This window comes from Pomacea canaliculata, linkage group LG6, assembly GCF_003073045.1.
Source record: "Pomacea canaliculata isolate SZHN2017 linkage group LG6, ASM307304v1, whole genome shotgun sequence".
NCBI lineage: Eukaryota > Metazoa > Mollusca > Gastropoda > Architaenioglossa > Ampullariidae > Pomacea > Pomacea canaliculata.
The window spans coordinates 23,438,589-23,461,028 of NC_037595.1; the positions used below are offsets into that span (position 1 = coordinate 23,438,589).

A 22,440-nucleotide genomic window follows, 5' to 3' on the forward strand; every position below is an offset into this window, starting at 1 on the left:
TGTGGCTTCCTTCTCTTTCGCCATTACTGTTCTTACTGGACTGAGAGAAGGTCTTTGTTTTCGTTACTTCGTGAAGAAATATTTCTATTTTGAGTCTGAAGCTGAATGTTTCTTTTCAGATGATGAGGGATAAGTCTTTCACTTTTCGTTTTACTTTTTATACCTTAAAAGTTTAGTCGCTTTAGTTTGCTCTCTGAAGGACCATATTTATGATCACTTTCCATTTGCAAATAAATTTATTGTGATACAAATCAAAGTAATAAAAACAGCCAACAGAGTTAGCATCTTTGAATTGCAATCTTCATAGCAAATGTAACGAAAATTTAGGAAAATGTGATAGATGATTGAATGAACTTTAACCTTTTTAAGTTAAAAATGAATTATCTAAAGGCATACAATTTTTCTTCTTTATGATTTTGATTCTTATCATTTAGAAGACCACGTTGAAAATTATTATTCATACTAAAGTCAATGATATTTCGCAAGTTTCTTTTAATTTTTTTTCTGTTAGTATCAGAAGTGTTTATTCATTTTTCTTCAGCTTGGAAAACAGCAAGTGTACTATTTCAACACATTTGCATTTGATTGGCGAGATTTTGTAACTCAACCCAGAATAAAGTAGTCGAGCATTCTAAAGCCCCCGGGTAGTAAGAGGAAGAAGAAAATGGTTGGCTGCCTTCTATTACCTGAAAAAAATACCCATGACGTCACTGCCCGGATTGAATTACTTCCTAAAAGGTAACTACAAGGTAACAATGTGATCACAACGAGATTTGAAACTGCGCCGCGAGCTTGCTGACTCGCTCAGTCTGGTAGTCAGGAGGCGTCTTGCACCCGACACACTACCTCAGAGCTCCACAGTCATCTGCCACACGTGCAACACAAAGCTCAGACGGAAAAGAACCATCGTCAACATGCAACTGTTGTCTTCCTTGCAACTCACCTTGCTCTTTATTCTACACGCGCCAAGATCGTCAACGCCGACGTTGTCAGGGACGCAGGTCGACTTCCGGCCAATAGGTCGAGACGGTGCGTTTTTCGTCTACTCGGCCCACGTCGACCTCTCGTCGCAGCGTTCGTCGATCGCGGTGGTGGCCATCGTGAATAGAACTCAGTATGGTAGTGGTGCTAGAGTACGATGTCGGTTCACGATGCCTGCCAAAAACTTGCTCCTTTCTCGTGTGGGACAGAGTGACTGGGCGACGATGGTCAACGGTACCCTGAGCATACTGCCAGATCATCACAATCTCGCGTAAGGAATTTTACTCATTTTTTAAAAAAATGGTCAGAATAATGACAACTACATGAAGTTCCCTGATTAATTAATTGTCTGTCATCAATTACTATTTCATTAATCAGAAAATCATTTACACTCCATTCGGTATTTTCTGAAATGGACATGTCTATCACCTGCATGCTCGGAAAATTAAATCCAGATATACCACATTTATATTCCGGAAAGAGAACAGGAAGTAAGAAATTCTGTTTAAGATGATTCAACCTTGGACAACTGAATTATTCTGTAAAAGATTATAACAAAACTTGCTTTCTGTTATTTCTTCAATAACTTGTTTAGAATGAAATACGGTGTTGGAGCGTTTGATGGCTGAATGTGGCACTTTATAAATGTAGACATCCCACAACTTCCCTGCACGTACTATATAAATATTTATTAAAACATTGTACTGTTCACTGATAGTTTGGTCACACGCAGTCTGCACATGACTCAGCAAAGATGTGAGAAATGAAATACGCTGGGCCAAGCAACTAACTGAGACAATCTGAACAGAACATTCTAATATAATGTACGGAAAGTAACATACTTCCTTTTAATGTTTGCGATCATTTTTAATTATATTTTAATGGTATAATCGTATGATATTTATCTTCTTGAAAAGTAGCCAATCACATCCTTTTAATCTGAAATGCTGTTTCTCCTTCATTCTCTCTTCCTGGCATAACAATACGTATTCCACCCATGTACCCCACTAGGTCCGTCTAGGTGGATACTGGCGGGAGATAAAAGCGGTTAACCTTCCGCTTTGTCAGGAATGTGGACATCGATAGCATCAGAACAGAAATCAGATACCTACAGGAGCGTGCAGTCTCCAACAGTTTACAGGACTTCATGGGTCGTCTTATTGTTTCATCAGGACCCCACAACGAGGGGTCATACCGTCGCGACCTCTTGACGCTGTTTGCTCTGTCTTTAGTTAGCACGGGGGGTTGGGGGTTGGAGGAGGGAAGTGGGTAGGAAGTCGGATCATGTGTCGCCAGTCTACTTACTTGTCGATGTGGCAGTCGACTGAATAGCGTGGCGTTTATTTTTTTACGACAACGACCCACATTCTTCCTTGTCCTGGGCTTGAGGAACGCAATCAACCGTGCTGGAAACAGAGAAGGGTTTGAAGCTTCGGGTGTTTATGTGGTTAACAATGGCCCTTAGATTGCCGTGGTGAAACTTGAGAGAACATGCTGCAGGAAATAACCGACTGGTTCCACAGATAGTTCAACCGTGTGCGGACTTTTTGCCGACGGACGTTTCGCCGCCGGACGTTTCGGAGCCGGACGTTTTGCCGACCGGACTTTTCGCCGCATTATGTCAGAGAGAGAGAGCTTACTTACTTCTCAAAGAATGAAAGTAACTACTAGATTACACAATAATTCTTTATTTCAAACAAATTTTACACACAGACTTCACAGACAGTTCACTTTGATTGTCACAGATTATGCGCAACAGCTTTGAGAAAAAACATTGATACAATGGCGAGAGAAATGTGTGAGCTAACGGTTGACATGAGGAGGGATAGTGAGAGAGAGTTCACTGATACATTGATACAATGGCGAGAGAAATGTGTGAGCTAAGGGGCGTCACACACTTGACTTCGGCTAAAGGTCCCTCCTGAAATGCCGAAATGAAGTGCCCCGCGCCGAAACGTCCGGCGGCGAAACGCCGGTCGGCAAAATGTCCGACTCCGAAACGTCCAGCGGCGAAACGTCCGGTCGGCAAAACGTCCGGCTCCGAAACGTCCGGCGGCGAAACGTCCGTCGGCGAAAAGTCCGTGTACCAGTTCAACCGTTGAACGATAGCTCGACTTGTTTACGAAAGAAAGTAGAGGAGATTAGTACCAGTAAAAGAAAAAAATTTGAAAAAAGTGGCTTCTAAAGCTCCCTCCCCAACGACCGAAGGTCATAGGACTGTATTTTTATTTATATTACATAATTATACATAACGTTAGTAGAGAAGAAAGCTTTGGTCTACGTGGCATTGAAAAATTAATGGCTTAGCTAGAAATTGGTTTTACTTCCAGCGCTTGTGACTGAACTATTGTCTCAGCTGTGTTCAATTAAATGTCAAAGAGGCCATGTCATGACATTTTATGTTCCAGTTGTGTTCGTCCCTCACATTGCTACATCGTCTTATTTCTAACGATGCTGCTCACGACAACTTGTATTGCAGCCTGTAACATATGTCATTACACCATAAATACTCAGACAACCAAAGTTCTCATTTGTTGATTATGTACTTGACTATGGAAATTTGTTACACCTAGCTTGTGGACCAAAAAAGTCGTTTTGACAAGCAGGAATTGAATTCTAGAGCCCCAAGTGTTCTCAACTGTGTCGAAAACACTGCTCTTCTCATTTCGTCGAGCTAAATAGACTATGACTGTGGTATCCATTTCTTTCAAAACCTATCCGTGGTTGACATGTTCAGTGGTATGAGGAAGAGCGCGTGCATTTTCCAGTCCTGACTACAGGGGGGGAGCAGGAGGGTCTGGTGTACTCGGACCCGTGGATGAGAATGGGGGTTGGTCTTGATCAGTGGATTTTTTTCCTTTTCTTTCAAAGAAAGGTTGACTATAACATTCCTCACTCTGGGAATGTTTTCTATGGAGCGGAGTATTACAACTTTAATCCTTTAATGTCAGTTTTCCTCATTTATTAACCGCTCACATGTAAACAACTCCGTGTTTAAGTTGTGATGTAGATCCTAGTACACTTGTCCTAGTGTTTGCAGTCTATATTACATTACTGAATGAAATGCAGTCACTGACAATAGAGCTGTAGGCCTGGTATTATACACTGAGAAAATATTCTACGATTACAATTACAAGGGGAAGAGAGATCGTCTACCCCAGGGCCCGTACTGGCTTTTGGCGGCCCTGACAGTTTATTATTCGCCGTGTGAATGACAGATATTGTTGCATATTGCTGTTTGATCTAAAGACATTCTCTAATAAAGAGAGCTTTTTTCTAAAGAAAAAAATTGAAACTTTTGACCGGAATAAAGATTTTACTGAGACTAAGTACTTCAGCATTCTATATCCCAGGTGAGACACAGTTCGTTCAACATGTTTGTGACACTTGAAGTCGTCTATGCCATTCATTTATTTATAAAACTGCTGTCAGAGACCTTCGTCTTTGCAATATGTAGGTCATTTTCCTGAAGGTTAATGACCTCGCCGAATCGTCGGGGTTATAAACATATTCTGATAGAGAAAATATATTCTGTACATTTCTGTACAATCGTTTACTTACTATCTAATTTCAAAAGTAGGAAATTTTTACCTGCAATCAGCAGGTCCTCTAAAACCTCACTCCAGTGCATGAATCGCGTGCTACATCAGAGCAGGTCCGAATCCAAGATAATGTGAAAACCGAGATGAGGAACCTCCGGCCATTTGGTCTGGCCCTGCCAAGGTAACCGCGCGAAGAACTCTAAGTTAAATGAATTTAGGAGCTTGTATTGAATGAATCATAACAATAACAAAACATTTTTAGGGACAAATAAAGAATTCCATTACAGGACAGACAGCGCATGCGCGTATGTGACGGGACAGACACGTGTGTTTCCCGTCGGTTATCCTCGGCCCCTTGTATTGCGGGGACTCCAAAGACTTATCCGTCCGGCGAACCCCAAGGCTCTAACCCCTCGTCACGGACAACACCCCCTCTCGTTCACCTTTCTGCCCCCCTTTTTTTCTCCTTTCTCTCTCCGCGCACACAGTCCTTGGCGCGTTTTTTCTGCCGCTTCTGGACAGTCGTCCTCCAGTATGGCGCAGGACGGTGTCAGACCCTGGATAGTCCGGTCGACCTGTCGCCAGCCATTTGGGTGAGCGGGCGTTCTTTCTTTTGGGGGCTCCGCTTTTATCTCGTCTGTATGGGCTCTGATCTCCAAACTGAAGTGTGAGAGAGTGATTTTTTTTATGTTAGAGATCTTTTGTGTTGGTCACGTTGCGAGTGTGAAACATGGGCCAGAGTTAGATCCCCTGTTTGTTCAGAAATACGATGTCTGGGTCGTGGCACGCACCCGCATTTACTGTTTGCAAGTTTTTAAGGAGAGGCATGTTTAGTAGCTTTAGCTAAGGGCGGGACTTGGAGGAAGAGGGTTTTTTTTAATTTATTTGTTTGGAGCCACCTGGTGATGGAGGATTGTGTGCACTGTTTTCTACCCGGGTTCGCCGTACTCTTCTTCTTCTGTTTCTTAATCTCCGTCCCTTATACTTCTCAACGTCTTTATCTGTCCGCCCGTCTATCCTGCGCCCTCATCATCCTCTCGGCGCCTGGACACGTGACCCTGCTGTGCTCCCCGGGTGCGGCCAAGCCTTCCTGCGGAGCTGCGAGGGTGCGAACTCTTGAGCAAGCACCCACGTGACACATTGGCTGCTCGTAACTGTAGAGGAGCCTCGGGGGTGTGCCTGACAGACAAGAAGGGGCTGGAACGTTGCACAGGGTCAGAGGGCAAGCTGCAGTGAGACTGTGAAACACTTGACGGACCAGATAGGCTTATTTCCCAGAGCTACCCCTCAGTGCGTGCGGGTATTGTGTTCCCCCTCACCTTTAGTTTTCTTTTTCTATTGTTGTTTTCATTTATCTTTTTTTTTTTCGCCTGTGCACAGTGCAGTTTTTTCTCTCTTTTAAGTTTGGGTGTGCATGTGTGTATGACAATAAATTTGTTGTTTTGTACCGTTCATTTTGTTTTTGTTGGTGTTGTGTGGTCTCAGCTCAGCTGTGGTTCGACTGGAACGTCGTGCGCCATATCTGGCCGAGCGAGTGGTTGTGTGTTTGTCCGACTGTTAGAGCAGTTACGCGACATCACAACTTAATGCATGCAGAATGGCGAACAGTGCATAGAAGATTATTAAACTGATGGTATTGAGAACAGGTTCTATCCACACACAAAAAATCTGACTCGGGTAGATTCATATGTAGCCATGTATATCCAGAGCTTTAGAGGGAATACCTCTACAACACAGAGCAAAAGGATGAAACTTTTAAAAGCTCAGTTGACATATTAAAAAGGGGGTTAATGGTAACCAATGTGTTCCTTGACAGTCTGCTTGTCCTGATGGTAGTTTGAGTCAACGTAAACTTGTTGATATTAAGTACATGTACCTTCATTTCAATAATTAATGGAAACCCCTTAATCAGTGCTTTCAGCACAACCAGTGGTTTCCAAGATATTCACATTGTAAATTTATTTTCCATGATTTAAGTTTGGCTTCTTTGTTTCTTCCTTTTTTCCAGTTTCGCCCCCGCACTAGTTAACTGCCCTTTGCCCAACTCGCCGAAAGACAAACGTCCCATTAAGGTGACCCTCAACCTAGAGGGGGACAACTCTACAACCAGCGAGCTGCACATCCAGTATCCGCAACCACGGCGCTGGAAATTCCTGATCTGCTTCTCCCCCCTTCACAGGGAGTTCAACGACGCCAACCTGGTCGTTCACAACCTGGAGCTGGCTCAGATCCTCGGCGCCGAGCACGCAGTGGTTTACAACACCAGCATCGGCGCCGACGTCGACAAAGTCCTCCGCTACTACGTCAGCACGGGCTTCCTGGAGGTCAAGGGATGGCGCGACCCCCCGGAGCCCGTGCACTACAAGGCGCAGATGGGGGCCATCAACGACTGTCTGCTGTACGGCCGCAACAGCAGCGATTTCATAGTCTTTATGGACTTCGACGAGATGATCGTTCCCAAGTACCACAAAAACTGGTCGGAGTTCATCCGAGATGTGCAGCTTAACTACAACTCTTCGGCTCTGGCTTCCTCACAGAAAGGTTCCCTCACACACATGAACGATGCCCTGGTCACAGCCCTCAGAACTCCGCGAAAGGTCAATGCGACGACCCAAAGGTCAATGCGACGACGCAAAAGGTCAATGCGACGACGCAAAAGGTCAATGCAACGACTGGGGCGACACCTCCAGGACACAGCACTCCACGTCCTCGGCCAGCCCTGGGGCTTATGCCTTCGTCAGCAGCGTGTTCCTCTGGGACAATGTGACAAATTTAACTGCCCAAGACTTGAAGTTAGCCAATCAGCTTCACATCACTTTTCTCCTGAAGCAAAGGCGAACTGTGCAGATATGGCCAGACCGCTCCAAGAACATCGTGGATCCCCGGGCGGTGAAAATCATGGGCATCCATAGAGTCCACACATTCCTCAACCATCACACCACGCTTCTGGTGAACGAGACTGTGGCTTTGCTGCATCATTATCGCTGGTTTTCTCCTAGTGTCCCGACTGTCAAAGACATTGGTGTTCTGCGATTTGCACCAGGACTTGTCAGAAGAATTAAAAGCGTGCAAGAGAAACGAAGCTTGACCCCCAAAAATAAAATAAATAATGTACAGGAAATAGGCTAAATCTGTCTACGACGAAAAAAATCTGTACCAAAAAAGTAGACTTGTTTATTTTTTTAAAAATTGTTTTGTAATAAAGTTGATTTATATTGCGCTTTAACTCCACCACCGAAGGCTCAAAGAGATTTACACACAATAAAAACAGAAAAAAATAATAGTCATGTGAGCTAATCTCAAAACAAAGAATTCATTTCGTACCCGGTTATCGTTGATACGTCGAGAAGAAAATGCTGGCCATCAGAATAAATGTGGTCTGCAATCTTTGCCAAAGTAACAATGGAATAATATTGGACATGACACCAGAACTGTCAGATCATATTTTAGTTTTTTTTTTTAATATCCATCACGTTTTATTTTAAAAATATTTCATGGTGCTTTGTGGTTTAGCCAACTACATGTCGATCACACCTTTTACATGCGTTTGACATAATGCTTATTGTGATACTTATCACAAAAGTCTTTTTTTCTAACTGAAGGACATGCGCAGAGGAGATAAGTCACCATAACTTGTTCATGGATGCTGCTGATGCCTTTCGAACCGTCATTAGAAAAGTGATTTACCCTTGATGACACTTGGCCGCGACAAATGTTTATAAATATCAGCGAGATACAACAATAACAAAGGTGAACAGATTTATCAGCTTGTTACTTTGTTTTTATTTATTGTAAACAACATGCTCTATCACCATATTTCACTAGATGTCATGGAAATGTGTCAGGGACTTCAAGGAGTGCTCTCGTACTCAGTTCATTTTGAGGCAATAAAGAAATGACGAGTGAGTCAGGTCATCACAAAGCCCGTTATAATACAGTAAACAGTTTTACTGTCGTCTGCCTGACAACGTGATTTACAAGCACCTGGCAGCAGGTTGTGTGTCCCTAGGGACTTCAAAGTGTCTGGCGAGGTCACCTGAGAACGTTGTCAGGGTTGAGGTGCGTTCAGCGCTCGGATCGTCGAGATATTCATGGAAACTTTGGTGGAGACACCGATGTCTCGATTTGCACGCACACTAAACATTGAAACAATCTCACTGTGTGCTCACTATATCACCGATAGCTAGGTATTCAGAGAGACTGTGAGTGTGTGTTCGGGGAGATACACCTGTCCGACAAGTACACACGTGTATATAGGTAGGTGCGTAAGTATTCATGTCGCGTTGTCTGTTTCCATGTGCGTGCAGTGAGTGTGAATGAGTGAAGAGGGAAGCCAGAGAAACAAAAGAAAAAAGATGCTGTTGCTCTAGAAATAAAAAATAATCTAAAAAAAAAGTTTCATTCTTGTAAATCCCATCTGTCGATAAAGACATGAATGGCTGGTTAACGAAAGGAAACATTGCGTGATGTAAACATTACAAACAACGCATCTGATCACAATCTTTCTTTCTCTAAGGTTTCTGTCTTTATCTGTCTCTTTTGTTCACTAGTGCATTCCTACCATTCTTTGCGTCCTGTCCATGTCTCGTTCCTGTCTAAAGCGCTGAGACAATGTTGCTTCATAAGCTGATCATGCGCTGTATATCATCTTCATCTTCATCTTCATCAATAACATTTGAAAATTCGCCTGCTAACATTCCTTGCCCATTTGAAAACTGTGAGGATACATTTTTTTCGCTCTAATTTTGAAATTTATAACATATAATTACCTTTCCTGATTAATTTGAAAAAAAAATTGTGTTCTCGGGTTAGCCTAAAGGTACTTGTTGGAATTCTCCTCGCGAGTATGAAGGCATTCCTCGTGATGCCAGGGCCCGTGAGGAGGTGAGTTTGTATCAGCCCGAGTCAGCGATGAAATGAGAGATACGCAGAGCTACGGAGACTTGCAGACTGCTGGATCAAGTTTCCTTGGTGACAGCAGACACGACCAATGAGCTTTTTACCTGTTAGTGTTATAAAACCGTCCAGACACTGCGTAGAATGCGACAATGAGGCTTTAAAAAGTCTCAGCCACTCGAATTATCGTGTCAACAAGCAATGAAAGTCTCGGCAAGCTTTCTGAAGTGCAGTGATAACAGTCTTCAAGTTGTAGGTCTTTCCCAAGGGCCTGTGAGAATTTTTTTGAGGGTAGGGGTGGTTGTTTTGTTTTGGTTTGTTTTTGGGGGGTCTTAGTTTATTTTCTACATAAGCTTGTGTTTGGGATTCATTCAGTTTCCCACATTCTCTCTTTCTTCGTCTCTCTCTCTTGATATTTCATCCCAGCAGGTCAGTGGCGTAGGAAGATATTCGGCTTTAAACAAAGAAAAATTTCTATATCTCTTGCGACCATAGACAATAAAGATGTCTTGTATCTTGTATCTTTAGAAAAGGAGGGGGCTAAACAATGGCCAAACAGCTGAAAGTGAATGACGCTCACATTATTGTCCCCCCCCCCTCTCTCCAGTATCTTTGAAGAGGGGGCAGCTGCCTCCCCCCAGTCCCCTGGTTTCTACGCCACTGCAGGTGGCTGTTAGAATTATCCAGTTCTTTGGTCTTTCAGTCTTATTTTTTCTTGCTTTTCACTTTTTCTCACTGTTACCCACCCCCTCTTTACCCGTTGTTCACCCGTTAAGTCAAGGGCAAGAGTTTTGTCTCCATAGTTATAAAGCGGTGTAAAGACTCATGTGACTTCAGTTATAAATTAGAGGCAAGTATTCCCTGGGGTAAAGTAACCTAAAAGTTTCCGCCAGATGTGGACAGTGCATCGTGATCACGTAGACAACATATTTTTCTTTGAGAGACAATAAATTTTTGTAATGAAGTAATGAAGCGAGGGGAAGTCTGTGCCCCGGAGCAACGGGGGTACTCAAGGACAAGCGTCTTGTTTCTGAAGTTATAAAGCAGGATCCAGACCCCGCACATGTTGTTTTGCCCCTAGAGCCGTCATAAATAAAGCGGTAGCAAAGGTGTTGTCAGGTAAACAGCCATAAAGTAGTGTCCACGAGGTCTGAAGGCCGCTTTATTGCTTCTGAAACTTGACTCCACATTTGCCGTAGGGAAAGGACTTTTTCTCGCTGCAGGACTACCGCTCCTGAAGAGGATGATTAATAGTCGTACAGATAAATTCCCTGTATTTAGTCTGGACGAAGTTTACTAAGGGCAGTAGAGTGGCGAGCCACACCTTTCTGGTTCTCAACGATACACACTCTCAAGCACGCTCCAACTCAACACATTCAGCGTTCTCTCGATCCCACTTGGCAAACAATACCAGCCAATCCAATCGAAGCCAAATCATTTTCAGTGAACACAAGTTGTGCAAGGTTTTGCATTACTTTATGATATTGTTGACGCAAGAATATGTGAAAAAAAATGATTAAATATTGTATCGCACAGGATATAGTAGTCCTTGTATGCCTGCATTCTTAAGGAGATGAAACAGTGATCGGACACAAATGTTTGGTGCTTGATGGTTAAAGATCTTACTAAAAACAAAAGTATACTTTTTTGTATGTTGGTTTTTATTTTGAGCTTTGCTTTGTTAGTATTTTGCCTAATTTCCTCCATGTGCCATCAAACTTCCTGTCGATGTTTTATCCCTTTCTCTCTCTCTCTCTCACACACACACAACCCCTGTGAGTTTATAAGGGTAGATACACTTTTGCGAGAACGCACCCTTGAAAACTCAAGCTTGTATTTGCGCCAACATGCTCAACTTTTGTGCCAAGAAATACGTGCACTTACAACGTGTAATAATAACATGATAATGGCCCAAATTGTGGGCAGTAAAATCTGTCACATCACAAAGAGTGATTAGTCCCAGCAGTGGATAAAGCCCTGGGAGGGCGTGGTCTGTGCAGGTGTGTCTGCTTCGTGAAAGTGGTTTTATGGCGAGTAAACAGTCCAGGGTGGCATTCAGGATGTAAGAATCACGTCTTAGTGGTGATCTATCCACTCGGTATTTTCAGGTCAGAAGCTGTCTTAGGGAAGGATTTGGTGCTCAGTCAGTCTGATTTTATTTTCTTCTTTTTTGAAGCTGTGTCACTGGTGAAAAGAGAATGGCAGATCTTTAAGCGTTCGTTTAGGACACCAGTCAGTGGTGTTGTTTGTTTTTCTCAGTGATATTTACAGCAACCTCAGGCACAGGCATGTCTCAAGACTTGAAATGGTGCCAACACCTTATCGTGTAACAAATATTTATACCTCACTATTCAAAACAAGCTGGCATGGCACCGAGAAAGTTACTACTACTAATAATAATAAAGGTGATTTCTATAGCGCCTTTTCCCATTCTTAACGTAGGCTAAAGTGTTTTAGGAAAACAATACAACAATATAAACTGCTAGCGCAGTAGTCAATAAACACATTTCTGACATTTCAGAGAGTGTTGTCGACATCCTGTGTGGCACAGATTCAAACATCCAGCAGAAAATAAAATAATATTCAGTGAGCTTGTAAAGGGCGGCTCCCCGGCCAAACTTGACTCACCACGCTTAATACAAAAATTCTAAGAAAAGACAAAAATCCTGCAGATGTTTCATTGCAGTTGACGGAAGATGTTGTCGTTGCACCGCTGAAGGACATCTTTATAGACGTGATTTATTCTGCGTTTGTCCCTCCCTCCGCGTGTCCGCTCGACTATACTATACTATAGCTATCATATGACAGTCATAGAAGTGGTTACCTATTGGAACAATAGCCACGAATGTAAGAAGAAAAGGCTGCTGGATGGAGTGTCAAGATTTAGTGGGAATGATGATGTGGAATGAAGAGCCTTAAGAGACGGAAACACAGATAATTAAAAAAGAACAATTCCAATGCTAAAATAGAAAGGAAACAGAGTAGAAGCTGAAAACTGCATATGAGAAAGAACAGGATCTCTAGTCTAGCCCCGTATTTAGGATAGCCCTAATAAAAGCATAAACATGATAACGCGTCACTGGATTACAAGACTGAAATGACAGCAGTCCCCGCGGATCCATTTGAAAAAAACCTCCACCCCACCATCATCGCTGGTCAAGCACCTTCCGACGGGACCTTGTGGCGTCGGCGTCACTTGAGTTAACTTCCACGTGTCTCATTGGAAAGACATTTCTTTCAGAACCTAAACGGGACTAGTATGAGACGATGGTTTGATGATGACACCTTCAATGTAAATACAAGTCTTAGATTACAACTAGGTGTGAGAAGTAAGATTTTGTATACTGTACTGTTGTTGTTTATTTTCAAAGAAGTTTAATTCATGATTTACAGAGAAGTATTTTGGAACATTACCGGTTTATGTGTTGAAATACTGGATGCTTTGATTTCTGAGGTGTTTATGACCGATTAGTGAAGTTTTAAATTCCGAAGCAGATTTATAACTTCCCTACGGGGAAGTTGGTGCATTGTCATCTTGTGTTCTTTATGGTATTCCCCCTCTCCTCCACCCCACCCAGTTCCACGTTCGTTGCCCGCATGGTCACACTTGGAGATTGGTGTATCTTTCTTAATGTGATTTTTAACATAGATGAGTTCTGAAATGTTTGTTGTCTCATCGAAAGTTCTTAGTTCAGAAAAAAAGAGAACAAAATTAAAACAATATACATGTAATTCAATTTGGATAGCTCACAGCAACTTTTTGTTTTGTTGAAAGAACGCGCAATAGTTACCGGAGTGTGTGATATGGACCTTGATACACCATGACTAATAAAGAACTGCAAGACTGCACTGAATAACCCAAACGCAGAAATGGAAATGCTGTCGGTAAGCTATGCTAAACGACTTTTTTTTTATAAAAGAGTAAGAAAATAAACTGAAATGTAAATTTATTTATACGTTCTTCGTCATTGTATACTCCGCAAAACACAAAATCCATTTTTTTTAAGGTTCGGTCCTGAATACGTGTAAATTCAGATGGGACGCAACTCTTTCACAAGGTATTCACATCCACTAGGCTTGAACTTTTGGAGTTGCATGACTTGAATCTGCTATAGACCAGCTCCCCAATAAAACATATTCGCAAATGGTGTGCTGTAAAATACACAATATGCGAAATGTTTCTAAAACTGAAATCCTTTTTTGTGATGTGCTCATTTTCCACAAGAAAGGCTAGTTAAGCCACTTACAATCTTACCATTTTATTTTCAACATCTTTAGGTGTAAAAGCATCTGGAGAAAGAGAGCACACTATACGTCATGAAAATTTTCTTGTTGAACATGTCTCTTCCCATCTTATTTACACTGATTCTACATCAGTCAAAGAAGTCATCAATATCAATGCCAGGTTCCAGAAGATGGTCCTTGAATGGAGTCAGGTCCGTTCTGTTCAAAGCCAGGTTCTCAAAGGTTTCTTCCATATCTGTCTCACCTATCAGAATAGCTCCAACCAGCCTGCCCTCATGAAGAACCACCTTGATGTACTCCTCACCTGAACGCAGATGCCAGGGCAATTCAATCAGTATGAACAAACAGAATGAAACATTCACATATTTTTTAACTTAATGCTTCAGGTGTCAGGGGAGGTGACGTGACGGATTGGTCGACCGCAAAACCTGGCAGAAGACGGAGTATGGGAATGGGAGTTAGGATGGATTGAATTCTGCATTTCATTTGCTGACCTTTATTGACACTATGAACCACTTACAGTGCCCTGCGCCTATGGCCACTACTCTCTACAAGATCTTTCCTTTCATGTGCCTTTAATAAGAAAAATCCCATGGGATGCAATTAAGCCCCTTTTCAAAATCCAGTTCCAAATATTAATCCCGTGAAACCATAACTATCCAAACTATCACTAAAAACAAACCTTTGGTAACACGCAGAAGTAACTCGTAATCATTCCCCAGACCTTGAGCCTTGAACAGTCCAATGAGCACAACCTGTAACATGCACGACTTAGTGTAACACTGTTACGCTGTCTCTCAGTAAAGGCTGTGTAGCGAGTGTAAAATTGATAAGAAAGAAATAGACTCAAACTATCTTCTTATACCAGACATTATTGTTTATATAAACTGTTAAAATACATATGCAAAACAGCAGCTCTGGACTTTTGTCCTACACGTCGTGTTTCATGGGATTACTGTGCTCTCCATGTCTAATAACCTAAACGTATTAAAGGCTTCTTATGTTCACATATACCTTAAAATTGAAAAACTTTGTAACATGTGCAAACAAGTCAAAACAAATGTCAAGTGGTGCAGTCGTTCCTCTGATGTCTGCTGCCATACATCTGGCTGCCTGGCATCCCATCTGACGGGCTTGTGTCCAGAGCCGCATCTGCACGCAAATTGTTGAAATAAATACTTACAGTAATAGTAACCTTATGACAGCCCTTCCCATGCTAGCCTGCAGCAAAGTTTTAGTTTTCTACAAACAGTTTGAAAAAAATATAAAGATAGTCCCATGCTCTTTTAAGGTGTTAGAGGCGCTGCCTGTCTGAGCAGCTAATGATGTTTACTTCGTCGAAGAGGGAGCAACCTTGCGCGCCGTGATTGCCATCTGTCTTCGAAATTTTAGAGAGTGAACCTTTTTGTTAAATGTCTTTGAAGCAGCTAAGAAGCGTGTCCTTTCGGCCTTATATTCTAACCCCTTGGCTATCTGTTAACGAACATTTTAAAATCTCTACAAAATCACAAACTCATTATAAATGTTTATACAGTGGTAGGATTGTGTTGTGAATGGGTACTTCACAAATGGGTCATGCAAAGAGGTCTATTAAGAAATAAGCACACGGAACTTTTAATTAAATAGCAGAAGCGTATGTGATATAATAACTTTTTGAAATAAAACTAAAAATAACTAAATAAATTGGCTTGGTCAAGTAGATCACTGTGTGTTTCAAATGTGATGACCATTATATTGCAAACATTAAAGATCTTCCTCAAGACCCACCTCACTCCTACCAAATGAAGTAAAAAAACGACACGACAACTTATCAATTTAAGCTTTAATGACAAGACTCTTGAAAAAGGGATTTGGTGTACTTATGTTCCATCAGGAATGGTGATCATGGTCATACCTGAAACCAGAGATCAGCTAGCTGCCAGGAAGCTGAGCAAACATCCCCTGCAGCATACACATCTGGTACTGACGTCATCATGTTCTCATTTACTTTCAGACCACCATCTTCAGCAACCTCAAACTGTAAAGCGGAATGAAAAAAAAAAAATCAGTAACTGTAAGGCACCAGGAAATGAATATTACAAAAGATAACTGAAGCCAAAAACAAAAATCCAGAGATGACACGTTGATGCATTGGATGAAGTGCATGTGTATGTGTGAGAGAATATAGGCGTGTGTGGGTGTTAAATGCCGTTTTATATATATTTATATACATATTAGTTATGTTCAAATGTATAAATTTGTATTATTAAAATTTTGTGATGGATAGGCAAAAGAAAAATTTCTGTTCTGGATTATGCCTGGTGCAGACAATAAAGATTGACTGATTGAAATTAATTTAAATAAAACTACAGGATTCAGGAAGCATAGTTAAAGTGCAAGAATGATTAGAATGATTCCAATTTTGCAAAAGAAAGGGACAATACTGCATTCTTTAAAATAATTATGGCAAGATGAAAGGTACCAATCAGTTTTAAAATCAATATATCAACAAAATTTAAAACGCTCCATAGCAACAATTATGTATTAAACATGTCACATAAAGGTAGGCCAGAAATAACAAAGCATTTCGAAATATCTGTTCATCAGTAATAAACGTAGATTTTAAAAAAAAAAATCACAATTATGGAACCAGTACAGTATGTCTTTTAACTCATCATTTTACTAAAGTTGTATCGGTTGATTTTGCCAGTATGAGAAAAGTGCTATTATTTGAAGTTTTCTGCAGGTGACCTCAGCTAGTGGTCCATTGCTTTCACTTGCCTCGTTACTTTTTTCCTACATTTTATTCACATCCTACATGCATTACTGTGCATCAAGAAAATTAACATATTTATTCCAGTTTCTCCTTAGTAAGTGCAAACACATTTCCACTAGTACTCACATTATTGCCAGGCAAGAAAGGCAGTGTATTTGGAGTCACTCCTGTGGCACTCACCACAAGGTCACTACCATAGACACAGTTATTGGTCAACTGCACATAAACTGGCCATTCTGCAAAAATAGATAAAGGCACTAAACATGTGCATTAACAGCAATTACGATGAAAATAGCAATAATGGTAAGCTATCAAAACAACATCAGAACTATACCTTCTTTATTATTCCCTTTCCGGAACAAATCTGGAGTCTGGCAGGACAGCCCTGCTTTGGCCAGTTCTTCAGGGGACATAACCATGCTAACTTCAACTTCGTACTTGACGAAAACATGATGTGATGTCTCCTTAAAAAAAAACAATAAAATGGCACATTGCACTGTACAAAGGATCAAATTTATTGGTATATGATCCTACCCATTATTAACAAAATTACTAGTAAATACACAATTTTTATTCATCTTTTTCTAAATATTCTCCCCAATTAATGATATAAGACATGCATGAACATACATGATGTCCACATAGAAGCGTTTTCAAGTTCTGATGAACCCTAATTTTCTGATAAAGATTCTTTCATCACTTACCAAAGCACTCTCACTAAATAAAAATTCCTCAAAGTATAAGGAGCAGCTGAAACTGCTGGATTCATGATTGTCCAAAACTGTTCTGAATCACCAGGCATCATTTCATGTTTAAACTCTTTCTTTTCTACCAGTATGAAAATGAAAAATATAATTCATTTTGATGAAAACTTATTACCTACTTGCTTGACACCTTTCATGCACTGTCCAGCTGCCCAATCAGGCCCAAGTGCACTGCCTGGAACCCAATGATCCTTTGGCTGCAGAACATCTTCCAGCTAGGAGAAAATGAACACACAAAGTTAGTCAAAATTAATAGGCGGACCTTCCAGCATGAAAAAGATTGACTTCTTAATTTTATTTAGAAACAAAAGGCTTCCATGACAAGGAGTCTATCTACCCACCCTGACAACCATTGGGTCAGCACAGATCAAGGAGCAAATAATTGAATTGTTTCTTTGTCTTCCAAATCACACTCTTCCTCTTTCTGCTAAGGCTTTATGCTAAATGCACTAAAGCACTGAATAATAAATAGGTGATGATAAATTGCTACTTTGAAAGATTATTTTTAGCTGCTCCTATCCTCCATGTAGTGATGCTCATAAATGAACATTGTTGTTATTTCTGCTGAATTTATGCCAGTATGCTTCTTACTGATGAGTTTTATAAATGACTGGCCTCCATTATTAATGCCTCAGTAATCTGAACAAACCATTCAAAGAAGAGGCACACTTACAGCGGTCTATGGAGAATTTTTGCCTCTTTACAATTTGATGAGCTTGCTGTTTCTCGCTGTTGAGGTGTGGCAAGAAAAACTGTGCTGCCCCTTCATCTACAAAGGTGCTGGCTATGGACTTGTCTTTAATAGCCCAGATAACTTCACAGCCCTCTATTTCATATCTGAAATTGAAAAGCATTGAACAGGTAACTGTATGAGCAAAATGGGTAAGTCAAAGCACAAACACCTTGGCTAAATCTTGCACACAACACACACCCATAACAAAATACATATACGGAATGTATATTAACAAAAACATTTAATTTTAAAATACATCATTTTATGTAAACTCAGAATATATATTAAGATCCCGCATCTAAAAAAGAAGCAATAAATGTTCAAATGGTAGGATATTAACACTAGTTCTGTTGCTATGCCACCATTTCCAATAATGATGACTCTTTCAGCATGATCCAGTTTGTTTTGAAAATCCTGCAACATACGTAAGGCACAAAAGAAGTGCTCATGATTTAGTTTAGAAATAATTTCAAACTGCATGTCAAAGAATTATCATTGAACTGTTTTTGCCTTATTATTAAACTTCTGCTGTAATCAGATTTCCGTCAAACTTTATATGTGGCAATCTTGCTCCTTTTGGGATTTTAAAGGTAACATTCAGTTTTCTGTACCTCAGATAAATTTATTTTAGCTAAAAACTAAAAACCATGTAGCATGCTGAAAATGTATACAGTTTTTGTGATAGTCTTCTGGACTGCAGTTCTCATTGTAAGCTTTAAATGGTTCACGCTCCCCTATGAATAACAAACATCTACATGTGTATGCATATACACAGGTCTGGTTTGTTCATGCCACCTGCCACAATACTCTCTTGAAAACAGTCCTCCAGGGATCAGTGGAGGCAGGTGACACCAAGGTACATAGCAGAAGAACTGGAAGGCAAACTTGAAAGAATCGATCAAGTGTCCCATGCAGGATCAGCCCAGAAGGCACACTAAGGCTAACATTGTAATCATATTCTATTCCCCATTCTTCCACCCCACAACAGATATCACCTGGCTGGCTCCATGGGTGGGCTGGTTTGCTTGGAGATCAGTTGGTATTGGTTAATAGATGGATGATTATAAAATCTATATGAAAATAACAAGATATACAAAAACATATGTGGACAAAAATCCACTGCTTCTTACTAATGAAACAAAGGTTCTCACCTTTACACTTTCAGTATCTCTGATGCCAACAACAAGAGGATGATTTCCAGGGACCATCTGCAAAAATGCGAAGCGGCTGTATATAAGAGAATAAAATGTAATGAAGGTGGCTTGTTTAAGGACAGCGATATTCTACGACATGTTGCCTTGAGAACAACAAGGTCTATGATTAATAGCTATGAATAATAGTATGATGAGTACTTTGGTTGTCTGTATATGTGCATGTGTGTAAGCACACAAAAAACAAGTGCTGTGAAAATGCAGGAAAGCATGCATGGAAAATACCGGTGCATGTGCTTATAAAATATTTAGCAAAAATACTTTTTCAGAAATACATCTTTTAAAAATTCTTTTCTCATCAGTCTCCTCTGATATTACTAAGGCACACAGGTTAACTCATTATTTTCACTTAGATTTACTATATGAGCACAAAGATAAAGCTCCATATAAAACATTTTTTATATTAGTAAATACTCTTTAAATGTTTCATGAATTGTGGTTGCAGCTACTAAATTTGTGAGGGTGTTCATACTAGTGTACCTTCATGCAGCATGTTTCTCTTCAAGGATACACTCTAATATAGCTGAGGTCAGGACCTTGAAGTATTGAACAACTATTACAGGATCTAAGCCATAAACCCACCTTTGGTACACCTCCTGAGCAAATGCAGAGCTTGTCATAGTGCACATGTTTACCACAGGAAGTATACACAACCTGCAGATGACCGAAACACAATGCTGACAAAAATTACAATAATGATACGATTTCTGCCTGACAGGGAACCAAATACTGATCTTGTGGCATGCAATTTTAAGGCAGTTGCAGCTTACTTTCTTGTTCTTATTATTGCCCTGAAATGATATTAAGAGAAGAAGTAAAATGATCGAAAACTAAATACAGATTTATTACTTGTTTGCTGGTTAGCTGAAGAAATTTTGTGTCATTTGATTTTACCTTTTCCTGTGCAGCCAGGCTGCTGACTGTGGCTTGCAACACCTGTATACCTGACTTAAACTCCAACTGTGACCATGGCTGCTCTTCCACATCAAATGTCTCTAAAACTCTTGATGTCTGTAAAATATGAAAAACTAGTTCCCAGATAAACAGATTTTATTAGAGCCATGAAAATCGATAAATAAATAATGGAACCACAGTTGTATATTAGAAAGCATTACATTTTCTTGATCAGCTTCATAAGACTGGCTTTACCTCTAAAAACCTTAAAAGTTTAGTTGTCTTTAGTTCTTTTGATTTTGTGCATGTCAGCAGGTGTGGGGAGAGGGATACGAGGTTGCATATGCACAAGATATAAACATTTTATAAGGTGTTTTAATAAGAATTTTATTAACTGACTGGTTTTGAAAATCAGCTAGAGTTGTCATGCAACCTTTGATTACTCTCCTGTTAGTACAATAGTGGTAAGTACTATGCAGTAAATACAATGGATATAGTGTTTTAACATATACGGAATAAGTGTTAATTTTTTTCAAAGTAGATTTCTTTTGTATCAGGCTTCAGTAATGCTTGTAATTTCTTGTATCACTTCTATTGCATTAAATATATTTTTCACATTTGCACAAATTCTTATAGTCTTACCTGCTCATAATTTTTAATGGCCTTTACTAAGTTTGAAGCTGTTATTAACAAAACTTTTTCTTCTGGGCATTCAGAAGCCAACTGCAAGTAGAAAAAGAAAAAATATTTTGAAAAGGTAACATGCATAAATGTGATTGTGGTTGTGATAGTTTGTGTCAATGCATACATGTTTTTCCCCAGCCTCCTTTCATCGTGCTGCAGTACAGCATTTGAATATGCTTTCTTAATAAACATATATCTATATATGTGTGTGTAAATTCTGATTCTAGGGTCTTTTCTTTCTATTCACCTTTGTGACTATTAATTAGCTATTAGTATGATATTAGTATTGCTATGATTAATATGTCATAGGCCCATTTTACTTTTAACTTTGCTGCTTCTGTAACATCTTATCTCAGTTTCAGGAAACATAAGCTTACATTTATTATTTTATTTATATAACAAAATGACAATACATTGGGAAAAAATCAAATGGCTTTTCTGCACAAATGGGCAGCTGTCTTCATCATAGACACTCATATATGACATATCAGTGTTATGTGAAATTACTTAGTGAAACATATTAACCCTCACTAATCGTAGAAAAAAATGTGATCTATTTTGCTGAAGACATGAAATTAAAAAAACCACACACACAGAGTTGTAAGTTAACAACATGAACTAAAAGTCATAGTACAACTGACAAATACCGAGATTTATTTCTGAATGAAATTTAACTCGTTAATAGTGCTTTTAATCGAGCTTTGAAAGCTCCCTCTGACTTGAACCTCCAACACAGTATAGTCATGCTGATATCATCAATACAGTGCACACAATAATGCATAATATTATTCTCCGACAATATAACCCAAACATCGAGTCAATGACAACTAAAACTATCTCACTGGTGCTAGCCTGGTTTGTAAAATATTTTATTATTAAATAACACCTACCGTTTCAGCGCACGTCACACCAGCAATTCCTCCTCCAACTACTACAAACCTCGCGTGGTAAACATCATGAGCCATGGCTACTTCGTATTCCAACCATCCTGCGCAGCCAGCCCTAGAGTAACTTCCCTTTGATGTGTCACAATGTTACAGAGTGACTTCCCTTTGATATGTCACAATGCTACAGAGTGACTTCCCTTCGATATGTCACAATGTTACAACAATAATAATAAATACATTGTCCACAGACACCATAGGCGAATGAAAGGATGTGTTTGGTGTGGAGAGTAGACCTTGCGGTTTGCAGCAGCAACCTGCAGACCTTTCGTATATCTCGTTGTGTTTCGGCTAACCCACTCTGAATTCCAGTGTAGAGAAAACATGCAAATATATGATGGCTTAACATTGTCCAAGTGAACTAAATACTCTATACATGCAGTCCTAGATGGGTCGTTGAAAGTGGTAGTGATAAAGATTCCTTTATTTGTTCGTCACTTGGCTGGTAGCAGAGAGGGGTGGCATGAACAAACGCTGCACCTGACTATGCCCACCACTCAGGGTGATGGTGAGCAGGTCCTGTATGGAGAGGATCAGTCCACTCTTTTACATTCGTAAGCCATTTCTTTTTCTGACAACCTTTTCGACCTTTATCCAAGGTACCCTGAATGACTGTCTTCGACAAAAATGCTGGGTCACATGGCCAGACCAGACCACTTCAGCCGCTTGACTGTTGGGAGTAAAGAGGTTCCTGCATGGTGTCCTAAAAGTGTGGCGACCGTAGTTCGTACGGTCACTGGTTTCACGTTCTCTGCGAGATCCGGAGTCTCTCCAGGCACATGTTCACGAAT

General features: G+C 40.3%; 2 protein-coding genes across 2 annotated transcripts; one reads left to right on the top strand and one right to left on the bottom strand.

The window, feature by feature from the left end:
- The first annotated feature begins 584 nt into the window (after positions 1–584).
- Positions 585–8,918, top strand: LOC112567058. The gene is made up of 2 exons (XM_025243552.1): positions 585–1,252; positions 6,532–8,918. Exons 1-2 carry the CDS (start codon positions 915–917, stop codon positions 7,433–7,435), a joined length of 1,242 nt encoding a protein of 413 aa, XP_025099337.1. The 5' UTR covers positions 585–914; the 3' UTR covers positions 7,436–8,918.
- Positions 8,919–13,354: 4,436 nt separating this feature from the next.
- On the bottom strand, positions 13,355–21,722 carry LOC112566959 (pyridine nucleotide-disulfide oxidoreductase domain-containing protein 1-like). The gene is made up of 14 exons (XM_025243389.1): positions 21,596–21,722; positions 20,664–20,744; positions 20,022–20,138; positions 19,710–19,781; positions 19,068–19,124; positions 18,257–18,330; positions 17,857–18,020; positions 17,303–17,358; positions 16,754–16,883; positions 16,546–16,655; positions 15,559–15,681; positions 14,679–14,816; positions 14,347–14,419; positions 13,355–13,968 (listed from the first exon to the last, which is right to left on the bottom strand). Exons 1-14 carry the CDS (start codon positions 21,668–21,670, stop codon positions 13,793–13,795), a joined length of 1,446 nt encoding a protein of 481 aa, XP_025099174.1. The 5' UTR covers positions 21,671–21,722; the 3' UTR covers positions 13,355–13,792.
- Between the last annotated feature and the right edge of the window lie 718 nt (positions 21,723–22,440).